The sequence below is a fragment of the Lotus japonicus genome, chromosome 1 (genome assembly GCF_012489685.1).
Source record: "Lotus japonicus ecotype B-129 chromosome 1, LjGifu_v1.2".
In the NCBI taxonomy this organism is placed as follows: Eukaryota; Viridiplantae; Streptophyta; class Magnoliopsida; order Fabales; family Fabaceae; genus Lotus; species Lotus japonicus.
The window spans coordinates 83,652,664-83,669,472 of NC_080041.1; the positions used below are offsets into that span (position 1 = coordinate 83,652,664).

A 16,809-nucleotide genomic window follows, 5' to 3' on the forward strand; every position below is an offset into this window, starting at 1 on the left:
TGTACATTTAAGATACATTAAGATTTTACAAAACTAATTTTTTGAAACTATACTAAATTATTATGATTTTATTAATTGCAATACATAATTAGCAAATGACATAATATGAGAAATATCATTTCTATTACTTTCAATTTTTTTCTCTGTATTCAAATATCTTTTATCTTCAATTTCGTGTCATTTTACATGTATTACTTTTACATCCTTTGGAAAATTTTCAAACCATGAACATGGTTTCCTCAGCCTCATCTTTGGAGTAATGTCACTTAAGCTTTAAGTATGTAGGACCAAAAAAATTTCCATGAGCTAACCAGTTTTGAATAGGCAGAAAGATGTCCTTCCATGACTCTTTCAGTAGTAGGTCCCATTTCATGGACGATTTTGACAGATTCTGAAAGTCTATTGAGAAGATTCATCAATGCAATTACTTCATTCCTTTGCAGCTGCAGCTAAAAGATCAGAACCTTGTCAATTATAAGAGATAAAAAATTCATTAGATTACTAGTTCTTAACTTTAAAATTATCAATTATGTCCAGAAGCAGGACATACTAATGGACATAACAAATTTGCATGTTATGGAAGTTCAATATATTAAAAGTGCACTGCAGAAGTAATTTGATTCAATGTGATATGCTTAAAGGAATCAGCCAAGAGAGGAGGAAAAAAAAGGTTGCAGAAGATGAACTTACTGTTTGACCTAAATTTTCTTGTCCGTCATCAGAGAAGAGAATCTTTAATGCAGTTCCGAGACCAAGAACCTGAAGCTTTCCCCATAATCGACACTTCTCACACCCTACACAATCCATCAATGCACTGCATCGCACAAAAAACTATTGAATTGGCAACAAGATGTATGAAATGATAGAAATATGTAAATTGAAACGATGGCAGAACAACAAATGCAGATCAGAAGGAGGATTTGCTTAGTCATTTTCCTACGGTGAAAACTGAAAAGTTATGCTCAGATCAGTACTTGAAAGTGTTGGGGAGAGTCACGGCGAGGACCCATGGGGCAAGGTCGAGGGGAAACACATAGGAGATCTTGGACACCACATCTTAACCCAAAACCTTAAGGCATTAGGTTTATGTGTCTCTTATAAACCCTCTCTCTTACCTTGACTTTTCCAATGTGGGACTTGACTTTAACACTTGATTCCAACAATCTCCCCCTCAAGTGTGAGTCCCTCAACCACATCACTCATGGTCCTCCCGTAGCTGCCAACGGAACCCGCCGCCTAGCCACACTGCTAGGAAGACTTTCGACACAAGGAGCCGTCATGGTCTCACGAACCATCGGCTCTGATACCACTTGTTGGGGAGAGTCACGGCGAGGACCCACGGGCCAAGACCGAGAGGAGACACCAAGGAGATATTGAACACCACATCTTAACTCAAAACCTTAAGGCATTAGGTTTAAGATGTGGCGTCGATATCTCTTGGTGCCTTGCTCCTCAGCCCATGGGCTCCCTTGTCTCCCCCACCAAGTGGTATCAGAGTCGATGGTTGGTGTAGCCATGGTTACGGCTCCTTGTGTCGAAAGTCTTCCTAGCGGTGTGGCTAGGCGGCGGGTTCCGTTGACGCAGTGAAGCGAACGGCGGTGCAAGAGTGGATAAGCTTTCGCGGAGGGGGACATGATAATGTGGAGGTGACTCGCACTTGAGGGGGAGATTGTTGAGAATTCAAGTACGGAGTTGGAGTCCCACATTGGTTAAGTTTGGGTGAGGAGAAGACTTTATAAGAGATGTGACCCATAAACCTAATGCCTTAAGGTTTTGGGTTAAGATGTGGTGTCCAAGATCTCTTGGTGTCTTGCTCCTTGGCCCATGGGCTCCCCTGTCTCCCCCAACAGAAAGTCCAGATAAACCTACTTAACACCCATCCATTGGTAGGTGGAAATTCAAAATCCAACTTTTAGGAAAATGAGAACATAAAACTCCAAAACACAGAAGATGAAAGGCAGAACCATACTGCTGGAGTAAAAACAATGATGGCAGAATTCAAGTAAAAAGTCTGTTTCCTTTCCCCCCAAAAAGAAAGTTAGGAGAATTTGTGAAAACTGAAAATGAGCCATTGATGTTTAGGGTGACACTTTGCAAGTGTATAAAGAGTTTCAATGTTGTGTTTCAGCTCTCAAACCAAAACAAACAGCTAACTAGCTGATAGCCTAACTAACTAGCAGACTCAGACATAATCTAATACATTCAAGTGTAGCTTAATCACTATATTCAAGTAATCAGTAACATACAGCATGGCCACTAGAGTAGAGCCTAAGCCACAATAGAGCTCTGCAGTTATTAATGGATAATATTCAGGCCTAAGCTAAGAGCATAACTCTTTAGTTGATACCTGATGTTTCTGAATTGTTGCTGAATATTTTGTTTAAGCTCAGGTCCACTTTGGCCTTTCCACAGCTTAGCTTCATCAAATGGAACTGGACATGCAGCTTGAAGCTTGGGGTTGTAAAGTAGCTGTCTGATCAAGGATTGTGTTTTAAGGTCCTCATCACGGTTACCAGTGTCATACTCGGCCTGTTCCAGATAATCTGCAGCCTAAAGTGGTGGGCAGATTGCATGAAGAATACTTTTAACTAGTATTTCTAGAAGAAGAAAAAAATATATCAAGATTGATCCATATATGAATATACTGTTTATGATTTTAAAACCACAAGATAATTTACACTTACTTTGGTTACTGCTCGCAGGACAAATAGAGAAGTGAAATACAAATTTTTGACACGATCAGGGAATTTTAGGACTCGGTCATACATCATAGATAGATTTTGGCCCCACTGAAATAATAAAAAATAAATAAAGAAGTTAGACATTTAAATATACTTCTAAGTTTGATTAACACTTACAAGTTAAAATGTAGCCAAATTATTTTAGTGCACAAAAAATCAATTAACTTCACTTTACATGCTCAAAGCGAGATAATTTATAACTTTTAGGCTGTAAAACAAAAACTAAACACCAACAGAGCAGTCTACCTACATGCTCAAATATGCAAGAAATTGTATTAATTCCTTAAAATCAATGCGAGTGTTTCTTCCAAACAGAAAATTAGATACTGCTGAAAAGAGAAGCATGATATTTACCAAATTTGTAGCTTCATCAAGTAGATAATCAGCAGCTATATGTATCGATATGGAGGAGTGAAGTCCTGATATCAATTTATACAAAATCTTTTCTTCCTGGCATAACTCCTTCGATGGATCTACAAAAGACAAACTTTTTCTGATTATAAAGGATGCACAACCAAGATATCTCAGGGGCTTTTGGGGCTTTGCATAGGGCTCCCAACATCTATGAACCAGAGGTATCACAGAAAACAATTCCTCTACTATGATCAGTTATAAGATATATTTCAGTCAAGAAAAATAATGATACGGATATGACTAATCCACTCCACAGGTGACAAATGAAACAACAGATAATTAAATGAAATGAAACATTTAAAAGGAAGCATTTACTCCACCACAGAGAAGGATTGAGTTGAGAGTAATAATTCAAATTCAAGGTTACCAGCCTTTCAATGTTTGATAACAGGAAAAGTATCATTTAACTACCTAAAAATCACAGGCAATAGAAATACATAAGCTTTCTAAAGACAACTCACATTTGGGGCAGTTCTCAGAGTAGACAGCATCCCATATCCTTCTTGCAGATGGACCAGTGTAACCAGTATATCTTTCAGGGTTTAGTTGAAGATTAACATATGTCATCTCACCTGCAAATGCAAACATGCTTTCAATTGATATATTTATTTTCTTAGAAAGAAGTTCATAATATTATAAAATGATTTAATTTTGATGCAATAAAAGGTATTTCACACTACAAGTCAATGCTATGGTACCACCTCATTGAAAAAGTTAAAAGCTTTTTCTATAAGTGAAAAGTGAAGATTACTTCAATGATGTTCCACTTGCTTTCTGATACATAAAAAGTTGACACCCAAGAGTGTATCAAATTGAAATTTAATTATAAAAATATCTCAGTATATACAAAAACTATTTACCAAGATAATTTGATTTGAAGTACATAAGCAAATATGATATCACCCAAAATATATTTATTTCCGGACCTTATCTAATTTCAACATTTCAGACTAATACATACTATTTCACAATACTAGGATAAACTACAACTGAAATCAGAAATAATTTATAAATGAATCAGTACACTGAGTAGCTCACCATTGTCAGTCTCATCATCATTCGTCCATGGATTGTCTATTTCTGTCCATCCTCTGAAAGCTTTACTATCTAAAGTACGGTCAACAGCTGCTTGGGGTTTTCCTTCTTGACAAACAAGGTCATTCAACGAAAGGCGATTGGGCTTCTTAAATGTTTCAGGGAACTCACTTTCCGGGCACTCACATACGCTACAGTCCCGCAATCGGCACATGCCATCATCAGGCCAAAAAGGGCAGTCACACCATAACTTAACCTGTAGCAAATTTCATCTACTAGTCTTTAGCACAGCAACGCATTAGGGTTAACAAAATCAGAAAAGAAAATGCAATTGAGTGGTAGGTGTCCCTACATATAATATGCTAGTTGCATAATATCATTGGTAAATATAATCTTCACTCTTCAGCACCAAGCACTCTTAAGTTCAAACATCGTAGATCAATATCATTAATATTCATCCTAAACACACCACGCAATAACATAAATACTTAACAGGTTAGCAAGTTCAATATTTTAAAACCCAGGATTCTGAAAGGAATATTTTGAGCTCAAAGCAACTAAGCTTAGTTGATAATGCAGATGGCCATGCATGGACTCAATTATAAGGCTTTAAAGTGTTTCAACAACATATGTGGTTATATCTTATTTGTTGATCAAATCAAACTTTGAATCGTCCAGTGATGAATACAACTTTTACAAATGATCAATAAACAAGCTGGAAACTTAGGACTCTATCACACAATCTTTCTCTAGAAAGGCCTTTCAATGCTAAATTGTGTTGTCCATAAATTGGTATGAATTGGATACTTGTAATCTTTGCCAGTCATTTAAGGGGCAGGGGAACAAATGTTAGACAATATAGAAATACAAACGAACACTAGAAGGGCCTCTTCAAAGCCTAATGGTTTAACTGGCTCTGAAACAATGCACAGTAACCATGAGCATCAACAACGTAGAAGAGACAGGATAATCAAGAAAAATGTAGACATAAGAAGTGACAATAAGTGAACCTTAAAATATCGAAAGAATGGGGTTTTCACAAGCTCTTGGAGGGATGGATTCAACACTTCGTCATTAAGTCGGTCCACAGTTTCATAATCACAACAACAATCCTCCACCATGCCACTGTACTTTGGTGTACCCTGCAACAGATAAAAAAACAAAAATAAAGCCTTCATACCCTATTACCCTTGATTAATATAAATAACTAGTAGAACAAATGGCTAGTTACATTGAACAGAATAATCTGAGGACAACATATCTCTACTACATTAGTACTAACTGTGATTCCAATGAGGACAAAATGTACTATTTTTCCTGTATTAGATGAAATGATCAATGCATGAAATTATTCACTTTACAATCATCAATCACAAGTATCCTCTCCTTAGAAGTGAAATAAACTATTACAATATAAAAAGAAAAATAAAATCATATTCAGATACATTCCATCACATTATTAAAATATTATTATAAACTGCAAAACGGATTGAGATTTCACAATTCAAGGAAAGAAAAAACAAAAGAAGCAAAACTCCAAATGGGGGGTAGGTAACAAAAACGCAGAAACTTAGTATGGATCGAGAGATTACCCGAGCACAGGGACATGCTTTGCCAATTGCTCCAAAGAGAGCTAATTTGGGAGAAGTTTTGGAAGAAATGGCCATGGCAACAACGGCAGCGATAAGAGCAGCCGTCGCCCAAAGCCATCTTGTTCCAGAACCCCTTCTCTTGTCACCCTCCATTGTGAAAGAAAAGAAGAAAACCCAGTAACAGAAATGCAAAAAGGTGAGATTTTTGGTGTTTGTTGATCGATCCCAGCACCCAGAATTACGAGATGGAAATTGGGGTGACAACAATGAACGTACTTTCAAGCTCCAAGGGGGAAGGAGTTAAGGAAGGTTTTGACTTGTGAGTTTCTTCTTTTTTTGGTAAAGTGAATATACATAAATGCCCCTATTCTCATTTCGCTTTCACTCACTTTACTCTTTTCTTTTCGGGTTTAATTTTCACATCTCAATATATCGAGGAGGGTTCGGCGCCATGTCCTGTAGTCTGTAGTCTAAGCGTGTTTTCTTTCCTTTCTACCATTCTCATTAACCAGAAACAAAATTAAATTAAATATCTTAATCCAGCTTATACATGATACATGATGCATACTATTTGCATAGGGCATTGTGGATGCACAGTCACAAAATAAATCTTGTTTTTTAAGTAAGCCTTCATAGAAGAATATAATGGCTATTAATGTGTTGGGACCGTTTCAGTTTCTTACTGGTCTATAATTTCAATTTTACAGTAACTGAAGAAACCAGAAGTAATTTGAATTATTTGGTCATTATTATTGCATTGTAACCATCAGATTCAACAATTTAAATCAACGGAATTCTGATCAAAATGAAAGTAAACTGTGCTTTTCACTTGAAAGCTTCCCTTCTTCTTTCTTCTTCTACCTGCAAAATATGTCTAATGAAAACAATGCTGATGGTGCTGGTGATGGTGGCAACAAAAAACAGCAAAAGAATGAGAAGCCGCCGCAGGAACCGCAACCACATCCAGTGAAAGACCAGTTACCTGGAGTTCAGTACTGCATTAACAGTCCTCCTCCTTGGCGTAAGTACCTTGTTTTCTTTACTTTCTATAATTCTTAATTTTTCTTGTTGTCAGCATGACACTAAGATCATGTTTAGAAATCCTTCTAGAATTGATTTTAAAGCCAATTTGTTAGTAGCTTCTGAAAAAAGAGAGGTTGATCCAAACATGCTATAATCTCTTGCATGTTTAGTGGTTTTTTGTCTGCTCTACTGTTGTGCAGGTGATCTCTTGCATGTTTAGCCATGTGGATTTCGGTAGGGCAGACAAAAACCACTAAAAAGTTTTGTTTCACATTTGAAACCTTTCGGAATCACTTCTTACCTCATAAAAACTACTAATAGTAACTTCTCCTAGAATCACTTCTCGGTTAACATTAAAATTTATCAAAGTACACACTAAGAGTGACAGCTATACACCGGACAGGTCTTCCAAACAATCAGAGTCAAGAGTTTTAAGCTCTCAGCAATTCTCTATATCGAACCCCAAGTATGTTAATAGTCTCTATTTAGTTTTCAACTAATGTTCCTTGCACTTCCATAAAACTCAGTTGGTTTAACAGAAACTCAGAAAGCAATGTGAAAAACCAAATCTTTACCAATCAACTTATAACTATAAGAATTCATTGTCATTATGCAGAAACTCAGAAAGCGGTTTTCCTTATTGTTGTTTCATAAACCTCAGAAGGATGCCACCGATCACTTTTATTCACATAAGCAAATCCATACACCAATTTCTAAATGGTATTTTTAATAGCATGAGAAAATAGGAAATATATTTATGTGTACTTGCTTTTGACTACAGGCAAAGGGGACAAAGTACATATGGAAAAGTCTAACACCTATTTTACTAATTAAAAAAACAATACTTTTTAGTATTTTTCATGAATCAAAGTGTTCAAGTATATATGTTTTTCATCAAATTTATATTCTTGCTTATTTATATTTTATATCTCAAACTTTTATTTTGGTTTGTTAATGCAGCTGAAGCGTTTATATTGGCTTTCCAACATTACATTCTGACTCTTGGCATGACCGTTCTGATTCCATCTATGATTGTTCCTCAAATGGGAGGAGGCGATGTAAGCAAATTTCTTCCTTCTTTCTTTTTGGTCACTGTTTTCCTTTTCTGTTTAGTTCATGTTTAACAATAGTATGAATTAATTCAATGCAGGCTGAAAAGGCCAAGGTGATTCAGAGTCTGTTGTTTGTTTCTGGACTGAGCACATTTCTTCAATCCTTGTTTGGGACTCGATTGCCAACTGTAGTTGTTGGTTCATACTCTTACATAATACCGACAATGTCAATTGTCCAAGCCAGCAGATACAGTTCACTTACAGATCCTTATGATGTCAGTGGGGCTATTTTTTATGCTTCTTTTTTTATTTCTGGCTCTACCAAGCAATGTTCATTCCCTTTTAATATAATGCTGATTTGGTCCATGTTGTGACATTATTCTCAGAGGTTCACTCAGACGATTAGAGCTATCCAAGGTGCCTTGATCATAAGTGCATGTTTCCAAATGGTCATGGGATTCTTGGGCTTTTGGAGGAATGTTGTCAGGTTAGTAGTACATGCATCAAATCATTTAACCACTTGTTGTTGTATATCTAGCTCCTTAATTGCTACTTCTTGTGTTGTTTTAGGTTCCTTAGCCCACTTTCTGTAGTCCCTTATGCAACTTTTGCAGGCCTTGGTCTCTACCATCTTGGTTTCCCAATGGTATAAACATCTACCATCTTGTAGAATCAGTTTTATATTGTTTAGCTTTCTATAAGTTTAGGACTTGAGAATAAAAATATTTGACTTATTCTCCTTTATTTTGGCCAATCACTGTTGCAGCTGGCAAACTGTGTTGAGGTTGGGCTTCCAGCATTGATTGTTATGGTTTTCATCTCACAGGTAAGTAGTGAATCTACCTCTAACTATTTTTCTGTTATCTTTCTCTTTTTAGGGTACTGAACTAGAGCCAACTAGTTATAAATTGAAGTCAAGTTCTCAACAGCAAGTTAGCAACAAGTGCAAGTTACCAATATATCTAACTCTAGCAGCTGCATGTATGAACTGCAGCAAGAATAAATGTAATCGGAAAGGTTGAGAAGTTATATAACCTAAAAAATATGATATGGGGAAATTTCAAATCCACTATTTCTTTTTCTTAAATTTTGGTCTAAAATGTGTTTATTGTCTTGTGTGCTCCTGCAGTATCTTAATCGTTACATAAAGACCAAGAAGCCTGTATGTGACCGATTTGCAGTGTTGTTTTCTATTGCGATTGCATGGTTATTTGCACAACTTCTTACTTCAAGCACTGCATATGACCACAAGCCAGAAATTACACAGAAGAGTTGTCGCACTGATCGTGCTGGTCTAATGAGTGCTGCTCCATGGTAAGATTATGAACACATTACGTTTTCTCAATACTTGCATGCCTTATAATTTAAGTTTGTTTTTATATCCACTGAGTTTCATTCATTGAAGGAGAACCTTAATTTGTGGTTTATGAGGAAATTGAAGAGCTTATTAGAGCAAAATGACTATCTCAATGTGGAATTTTGTGTTACATATTTAGTGCATGTTTGGAGTCCTTCTGGAATTAATTCTGAAACTAAAATCAATTATGGGGAGAGGCTTTTGTGAGTAGCTTCTAGATTACATAACTACTTCTGAAGAAGAAGAAAAACTGATCCAAACATGCTATTAAACAGTTTGGCATAGAACTTACTATTTACTTGTACTTTGATTGATTACAGGGTGTATTTTCCTTACCCTTTCCAATGGGGGAGTCCCACCTTCAACTCTGGGGAAGCTTTTGCTATGATAGCCGCTTCTTTTGTTTCTCTTTTTGAGGTAGGCACAAGGTTCATTATTAGAATCCCATGTTTCAGTCATCATTGATGCACCTGCAGTAGTCTTTTATTAACACCTAAAAAGCACTTTAAAATGAATCTAGTCCCCAGCTTTTTTTGTCTCAATTTTCTGCATTCTTCATATTTAAATGCAGTCTACTGGAGCATTTTATGCTGCGGCAAGATATGGAAGTGCAACACCTGTTCCACCTTCTGTTATCAGCCGTGGAACTGGCTGGGTGGTAAGATTGATTATATTTTGTTATTCTTTCTGGAATCATGGACATGAAACTTTCAATTGGTTTTTATTCGTGTCATTCTTATTATTATTTTAGGGAGTAGCTTCTTTGCTCAATGCCATGTTTGGTTCTGTAACTGGAAGTACGGTATCAGTGTAAGTTTAGCTCAGTTCTTCTTTCTTTTTTCCCCATTGAATGTATTTTAGGTGACCCTTAACCAATTAAAGGGCACTAATGCTTTCAAGTTCAATCAATATAAATTCTCATTTTCATAGCTAGTTTTCTGGTGTAACTATTCTGGATTGAGTCCTCTTTATCCTCTGCGTTTTTTGCATCACTCACTGCCTTTTATTTCAGGGAAAATGCAGGATTATTGGCATTAACAAGAGTGGGAAGCCGAAGAGTCATCCAAATATCAGCTGGCTTTATGATTATTTTCTCTGTATTTGGTAATGATTGACCAACAAGTTCTGTGTCATTTCAAAATATTTATAGCATGTTTTGAACAACTTATATTTCCTGATAATAATCAACTCTAACACCCAAAAACTACTCACAGAAGGTTCTCTCCAGAATTGATTTTGCCTTTAGAATCGATTCTAGAAAGATTTCCAAACATGCACTTACTCTTCAAATGCCTTTTTTGTAAGAAAAAAAAAGATCTGGCATTGATTCTTCTGTTGTTTCATATTTAATGTTATCTCTTAATTGCTGATTATCTCATGCTGCTTACTTTCTCTTCAACCAGGAAAATTTGGAGCTTTTTTTGCTTCCATACCTTTGCCAATCATAGCAGCATTGTATTGTGTGTTCTTCGGCTATGTGTGTAAGTTCACTCTTACTAATTGCATTTGTTGTGTTTCTTGTTTTGTGTCCACATATAGAACTTGACCAGAGTTTGTAACTTGGGATATGCAGCTTCTGCGGGTCTTGGTTTTCTCCAGTTCTGCAACCTCAACAGTTTCAGAACCAAATTCGTGCTGGGCTTCTCCTTCTTCCTCGGCATCTCTGTACCACAATATTTCATTGAATATTATCAGCTAAAACATCACGATGCTAGATGGGTAAGATATTTGAATATAAGCTTACGTATATTTGAATTTCGGTTGAACTCAACGTCTATCCACATTTAAGTCAACGAGACAAAACCTCATTTCACCGTCAATGCGTTGGGATGTGTATTTTCTCTTAACAGACACTAATTGTTAAGAAATCACTTTTGTTATTCATGACAGTAATACTATATCTTGGAGTGAGTAATTGTTATATCTATGAATTTGCAGTTCACTGATTTCATGACTGTGATTTTCTCATCACACACAACGGTGGCTGCCTTGGTTGCTTTCATTTTGGATATCACACTTTCGCGTGAAGATGATAAAGCCAGTAATGACAGTGGTTTGAAATGGTGGGAGAAGTTCAGTATGTACACTACTGATGTTAGGAGCAATGAATTCTATGCTTTACCATGCAGACTCAATGAGCTTTTCCCAGCCCTTTAAGCAAGTTTATTTGGCTGTTGATGTTTATTTTTGACACTTTAAGCCAATTCATCACTTCTTTCAAGAAATTTGTGTAGTTTCCCATGACATTATTTACTTTTACTTGATTGGAAGTACTGATGGAAAAATGGGAATAATTTTCTTTGGTTATATCCTTGATGTTGCAACAACATTTTATTATATAAATTAGAGTACTATTTTTTGAGTGCCAGGCTATATTGTTTTTTGCTTTCTAAATGAGACTATTTTCAATATTCTCCCTCTTCTCTCATTTAAAAAAGACTTTAAATTTATATTAAAAACACTAATCTTAATTAAAATTAAAATAGTAATTACTATAGTATAATTTAATATTTACTCTTTAATATATAAATATTAAATTTTATCCATCTCATTTTAAATATACAATTTAAAAATTATATTTAATTATTTGAAAAAATACCTCAAATACTAGTTATTACTACATAGTTATTTAAGTTAAGTATGAATTTGTGTTAGTTTAAATTAACAAAGTAAGATAGAATGGCCAATAATTTCCAACAACATAGTTGATAGACAGTTGGGTTTCTCAAGCCTTTAATCAATGGTCCGATCATTGAATAGTGTGTATGGAGAATGATTTATTGGGAGAAGTAATGTAATCTCAGAATCTCAAGAGAATTAGTCTCATAGATGTTAGTTGTGGGATATTTTTGTGCGCACCAAAAAGTGAGAGAGAGAATGCAGTTGCTTCAAGTGGTATATCTCTAATTGCTCCTACATGAATGCATGGCTAGCGTATAATCTAGATTATTTTTGTGGGTACATACTACATAGAACTCATTCTAGATTATGGAAAATGAAACATGGGATGCATAAATACAAAGAAATTGACCTGTTCTGCCACAAAATATGGGATAATCAGTTATAAATGGCAAAAGCCCCATATTTTTAAGGTTATGAGTTGTCTTTCTTTGAGGGCTGCAACTTGTAGAGGCTAGAAATTAGGTATTAGGTGTCATTTTGAGCTGTCTTCAGTGTCATTTCTAATCCCCCCTCTGGTTTGGTGTATGGTTCTATGCCGGGACAACCTCTCCCGGCAAGAATCTTCAATTTTCCCTCACATTTCAATTATCTCCTTTGATATCTTTTTAATCCAATTAAAATGTCAGGCAAGTCACAATTTATTGTCCTTCAGTTTGTGTTTCTTATGATCCACGTTAGATTAGATGCATTGCTTACATTGTAAATTTCATGTTTTATTTACACGTGAGTCATTCTCCAGAAGAATGAAATATTGAAATGTGGTCAATAGGTTTTGCCATCTTACAATATCTTTCTTTTGATGCAATATGTGTTTCTAATTTCTAAATATAATTGTTATCTGGATTCTTGAAGTTGGCATTTTGAAAAAGCATTTGTGTTGCCCTTTGTACCCTCACTGCAGAGATGATACGTGGTGCATATGAGGAGTTGATTGTATCCCCCAAAAAAATTGAAAACTTTTTTGATGGTGAAGATGAAAGAGTGTATTCAAAGGAATTGAAAGGAAGGAGAATGTGGAAAAAATTAAAATATCAGCTTGTAGAGTACAATTCACTGCCAGCATACTTAAAGGACAATGAGTTCATATTGGGATATTATAGAGCAGAGTGGCCATTGAAGCACACCTTCCTCAGCATTTTCTCAATTCATAATGAGACACTTAATGTCTGGACGTAAGTACTTCAATATAAGCACAGCTGCACAGATATTTTTTTGCAAGTCTGGAAATCCTTCTACAGAATATTCTAAAAGCAGTTAACCTATCAAATCTTTTAAGAGTGAATCCCTAGAAGAATGAAATACTCCCTCGGTCCCTAATTGTGTTAAATGTCGGTCAGGTTGCAAGGACTAACTGGACCAACGTTTTATCTGACCGTAGGACTAACTTGGACAACAATTAACACAATCAGGGACCACTTTATCTGACTGCATTTTATCTGCTGAAGGTATTTCCTTCTTCTATGGACTATCTTGCCCGACACTTACTTTTAGGGACGAAATTGGGCATTCACTCACTTGATCTTTTACATTTCATTACCTAAAGCCAATGACATTGTTTCAGGCATTTGATTGGGTTCTTCCTTTTCCTCTTTCTCACAATATACACAGCTATGAAAGCTCCAACTGTGGTAGATTTCAAATCCCTTCAAAATTTGTCCAAAATGATTCGAAAAGCTGATTTAAGTAAGATTCATATAGAGCTCTTGAAGTTCCTTCCTTCAATGTCCAACATGCCTGATCTTGTTAAATTTAAAAATGAGTTGAGTGCTACAGCTCTTAATTCTTTGGACTTCTCATTATCAGGTTGGAATCTTGTGGAACATCTCACCAAATGCTTGCCAGAGCAGTTTTCCCTAGTAAGTTCTCATTCCTCTTCATGAAGTATCTTGTGAGATTCTTTTCATCTGTTCTCAAATTGTCATGTACTTTACAACATTAACAAGTAATTTTTGGAAATGGTAATAGAATAACCACAATGAATCATGCTGTTTAACAAAACAAGTATATAAGAAAGGCTTATAAGAAATAAGAACCTGAGTCAAATGGTGTATGTATTAGTTGTCAGTTTCCTTTCATACAAATTTTTTTTGTCTAAAGTGAAATGCCACTTATTAGTTGTTCATATAACCATTGCATAGTTAGTGTGTGTTCAGTTCCCGGGCTGTTCGGGAACCTCAGAATCAATTATGAAAGAGTAAAATCAATTCTGGATGACAATATAGATGTTTGTGAGTCACTTTAGTGAATTGATTTTTGTTCCAAAATCAATTTTAATAGAAGCCGGAGAGAGTAGATTCTGCGTTGAGCGTAATCAATGGTGAGATTTCACAACATTATCCTACAAAAATCACTTTTTGCATAAATCAAATACCAATTTTACTATAATCATTTTTTCCAAAATCAATGGTGACAATTTTGATCCAAACACTTGAAAATGTTTTCACAATTGATTCTAAAACCAAAATCAATTCTGGGGTGAAGCTTCTTGAGTAATTTCTGAATGACAGAATTCAGTTTGAGGAAAGAAAAGTTTATCGAAACATATTATTAGTTGTGCATATAACCCTGGCAGAGTTAACTTTTTTCAAGTATTTTGATATATTTTGACTTTGCTTCAAGTTCATTCAATGTTATGCTTACATTTTATTTCAGTAAGTTGTATGGTGTTGCATTGTTTTATACTAGACGTTACCAATTTTCATTGAGATTAGGAGACATTGATTTCTCACAATTTTGATATTGTTACAGAATGGTGTGAAAGATGATACAATATCCACCTTAATAGTCAAACCAATTACAAGGTGGCCTTTTTATGCCTTCTTAGGTGGTGCCATGTTCTGTTTGCTAGCCAGCAGCACATGCCACCTCTTTGCTTGTCACTCACAGCGGCTCTCCTACATCATGCTCAGAATAGACTATGCAGGAATTGCAGCATTAATTGCAACTTCATTTTACCCTCTTGTGTATTACTCATTCATGTGCAACCCCTTTTTCTGCTACCTCTACTTAGGCTTCATAACACTAATGGGGATTGCTACCATTGCCTTCTCTCTTCTCCCATTTTTCCAAAAGGCTGAGTTTAGAAAGTACCGTGCTTCACTCTTCTTCTTAATGGGGTTTTCAGGCGTGGTTCCGATAATTCATAAGGTGATACTGCACAAGCATCAACCTGAGGCTTTGCAAACTACTGGCTATGAGATATTGATGGGAGTTCTTTATGGTTTGGGAGCTCTGATCTATGTTACGAGGATACCAGAGAGATGGCGGCCTGGGAAGTTTGATATTGCTGGACATAGTCACCAGCTTTTTCATGTGTTGGTTGTGGCAGGGGCTTACACACACTATCAAGCTGGGTTGGTCTACCTGAGATGGAGAGATTTGAAAGGTTGTTAGCAGGGTTTTAAATTGTAGTTGTGGTCGCGGTTGCGGCTACATTTTGGAATTGCTGACAAATATGAGTTGAAAAGGCCGCAATTGCAATCGTAATTTCATTGCAGTAACTTCACATTTACATTGCGGACCGCAATTTAAAACCCTTGTTGTTAGGTGATAGGTAATGAATGTTAGCTATCAATTGGAGGAAACAACGAAGAATAGTGTTTGATTCACTCTTATTGGGGATACACCACATTTATTGACATGTAAATATGACTATGATGAGAAAAGAGAGATGTGGTGAGACATGTAATAGAAAAGGAAGAGATACAGAAAGCTATAAAGTGAGTGTAGAAAGTGGTACCATGTGGAATACCCTTCATTGCTCTTTGCTGTGTTGGACAGCTGAATGTGTGAACAAACAAGCCCATAATGCAGAGTCAGGAAGGAGCTAAGAGGTGACATGGAAATGCTGTGGTATCCCAAGTTTGTTGTAATGTATTACATGTAGCTAATTCACGTAGGAGGGGGCCTTTTATTTGTTGGAATTCATGTGGTTTACATCAAATTGGAGTAATAATTAAGTGTGTCTTAGATTGACCTTAATTTACTAAGATAGAAATCAGGGATAAATGAGAAAAGTGATTTGTGTTGGTAATTTTGTGAAATATAATTATAAAATCTCACAATTGATCATGTCCACTCAAATACTAAAATCTGTAGCTTCATCTCAGAAATGATTTTTAAGCTTCAATCTATTGTGAAAAGAAACCACCAAAACCAAAAATTGACTCTGGTGTGGAGAATTGATTCTACCCCTTGTAAAGTAGAAACAAATAGGCTCGAAGACTTATTTGCTTACTACATCTCATCAAGTAACATTAACAACGACTATCAAGGCCTATTGATTCAAATGTATTCACTTAATTAATCAATAGATCATGGGAAAGCTATCCTCTTGAAAATGCCTAGTTGGTTGGATTCAGATTAATCAATAACTAGGGGGTTTAAACTTTACAGTAAAGTATTGTCTGAAACTAAAGTGATCCTATTCTATTTTTTCTATATGCATGTATTTAACAATGAAGGAGAAAGGTCATAAGCAGGGGGATCACATGGGTGGTAGCTTTTGCTGCCATGCTGAACTGTGAGTGAGTGTGTGCTGTGACTCTGAGGAACACAAAAACAAAATATGATCCGTATCTTAATAATCATGCGGCTAACATCCGGAAAACACGGTCAGCTGTAATAGGATCGCCGCTTTACTTCCTCCGACTCACCACACGCTCCTCCTACTATACCTATTCTTAGTCAATCTTTCTTCTGTTCCAATTCTATTGCTCCAACGTGGAATTTGAAAACTCTCAAGAAATTTAATATCTCACCAATTTAATTATCACAGAAAATGACAATTCAAAATTCTATTATCTGCTTCCTGTGAGCTGTATATAAAACAAACGTTTTTTTGGTTGGAAAACGTTTTTTAATTATAAATTGTTTTGTAATGTCTTAAAGTTATATGATCTAGTCGACATGAT

At 35.8% G+C, this 16,809-nt stretch overlaps 3 protein-coding genes across 8 annotated transcripts; 2 read left to right on the forward strand and 1 right to left on the reverse strand.

Annotated features, from left to right (window-relative positions):
• Positions 1–99: 99 nt before the first annotated feature.
• LOC130723396 (endoplasmic reticulum oxidoreductin-1-like) lies at positions 100–5,935 on the reverse strand. Of its 3 annotated transcripts, none has more exons than XM_057574439.1 (9): positions 5,783–5,935; positions 5,201–5,332; positions 4,194–4,446; positions 3,617–3,727; positions 3,096–3,214; positions 2,685–2,789; positions 2,348–2,550; positions 691–814; positions 100–443 (listed from the first exon to the last, which is right to left on the reverse strand). In XM_057574439.1, the coding sequence occupies exons 1-9, from the start codon at positions 5,933–5,935 to the stop codon at positions 267–269; spliced, it is 1,377 nt and encodes a 458-aa protein (XP_057430422.1). In that variant the 3' UTR covers positions 100–266. The 3 variants fall into 3 exon arrangements, with proteins under 3 accessions (XP_057430422.1, XP_057430413.1, XP_057430430.1); XM_057574430.1 differs by having other exon boundaries at positions 101–449; XM_057574447.1 differs by having other exon boundaries at positions 328–464.
• A 28-nt stretch (positions 5,936–5,963) lies between these two features.
• LOC130723383 (putative nucleobase-ascorbate transporter 10) lies at positions 5,964–11,618 on the forward strand. 2 transcript variants are annotated; one of them, XM_057574417.1, is made up of 15 exons: positions 5,964–6,101; positions 6,707–6,803; positions 7,766–7,863; positions 7,956–8,132; positions 8,244–8,344; positions 8,428–8,503; positions 8,624–8,683; positions 8,987–9,171; positions 9,535–9,631; positions 9,786–9,872; positions 9,966–10,024; positions 10,227–10,318; positions 10,618–10,695; positions 10,788–10,933; positions 11,153–11,618. In XM_057574417.1, exons 3-15 carry the CDS (start codon positions 7,813–7,815, stop codon positions 11,369–11,371), a joined length of 1,428 nt encoding a protein of 475 aa, XP_057430400.1. In that variant the 5' UTR covers positions 5,964–6,101; positions 6,707–6,803; positions 7,766–7,812; the 3' UTR covers positions 11,372–11,618. The 2 variants fall into 2 exon arrangements, with proteins under 2 accessions (XP_057430400.1, XP_057430391.1); XM_057574408.1 differs by lacking the exon at positions 5,964–6,101 and having other exon boundaries at positions 6,617–6,803.
• Positions 11,619–12,363: 745 nt separating this feature from the next.
• LOC130723431 (heptahelical transmembrane protein 4-like) lies at positions 12,364–15,877 on the forward strand. Of its 3 annotated transcripts, XM_057574482.1 has the most exons (5): positions 12,364–12,522; positions 12,798–13,068; positions 13,458–13,579; positions 13,700–13,752; positions 14,645–15,877. In XM_057574482.1, exons 1-5 carry the CDS (start codon positions 12,516–12,518, stop codon positions 15,287–15,289), a joined length of 1,098 nt encoding a protein of 365 aa, XP_057430465.1. In that variant the 5' UTR covers positions 12,364–12,515; the 3' UTR covers positions 15,290–15,877. The 3 variants fall into 3 exon arrangements, with proteins under 3 accessions (XP_057430465.1, XP_057430474.1, XP_057430480.1); XM_057574491.1 differs by lacking the exon at positions 12,364–12,522 and having other exon boundaries at positions 12,929–13,068; positions 13,505–13,579; XM_057574497.1 differs by lacking the exons at positions 12,364–12,522; positions 13,458–13,579 and having other exon boundaries at positions 12,931–13,068.
• The last annotated feature ends 932 nt before the right edge of the window (positions 15,878–16,809 follow it).

What these genes read in the sequence shown, in the direction of transcription:
- LOC130723396 (XM_057574430.1), bottom strand. Translation starts at nt 5,935, where the DNA reads ATGGAGGGTGACAAGAGAAGGGGTTCTGGAACAAGATGGCTTTGGGCG. An exon ending in CTCTGAGAACTGCCCCAAAT is followed by an intron (nt 3,215 to 3,616) that starts GTGAGTTGTCTT and finishes TGTCTTTTGTAG; the next exon opens with ATCCATCGAAGGAGTTATGC. An exon ending in AAGAAAATTTAGGTCAAACA is followed by an intron (nt 450 to 690) that starts GTAAGTTCATCT and finishes CTGATCTTTTAG; the next exon opens with CTGCAGCTGCAAAGGAATGA.
- LOC130723383 (XM_057574408.1), top strand. Translation starts at nt 6,653, where the DNA reads ATGTCTAATGAAAACAATGCTGATGGTGCTGGTGATGGTGGCAACAAA. An exon ending in TAACAGTCCTCCTCCTTGGC is followed by an intron (nt 6,804 to 7,765) that starts GTAAGTACCTTG and finishes TTGTTAATGCAG; the next exon opens with CTGAAGCGTTTATATTGGCT. An exon ending in CACTTACAGATCCTTATGAT is followed by an intron (nt 8,133 to 8,243) that starts GTCAGTGGGGCT and finishes CATTATTCTCAG; the next exon opens with AGGTTCACTCAGACGATTAG.
- LOC130723431 (XM_057574482.1), top strand. An exon ending in GAGACACTTAATGTCTGGAC is followed by an intron (nt 13,069 to 13,457) that starts GTAAGTACTTCA and finishes ACATTGTTTCAG; the next exon opens with GCATTTGATTGGGTTCTTCC. An exon ending in GATTCGAAAAGCTGATTTAA is followed by an intron (nt 13,580 to 13,699) that starts GTAAGATTCATA and finishes TCTCATTATCAG; the next exon opens with GTTGGAATCTTGTGGAACAT.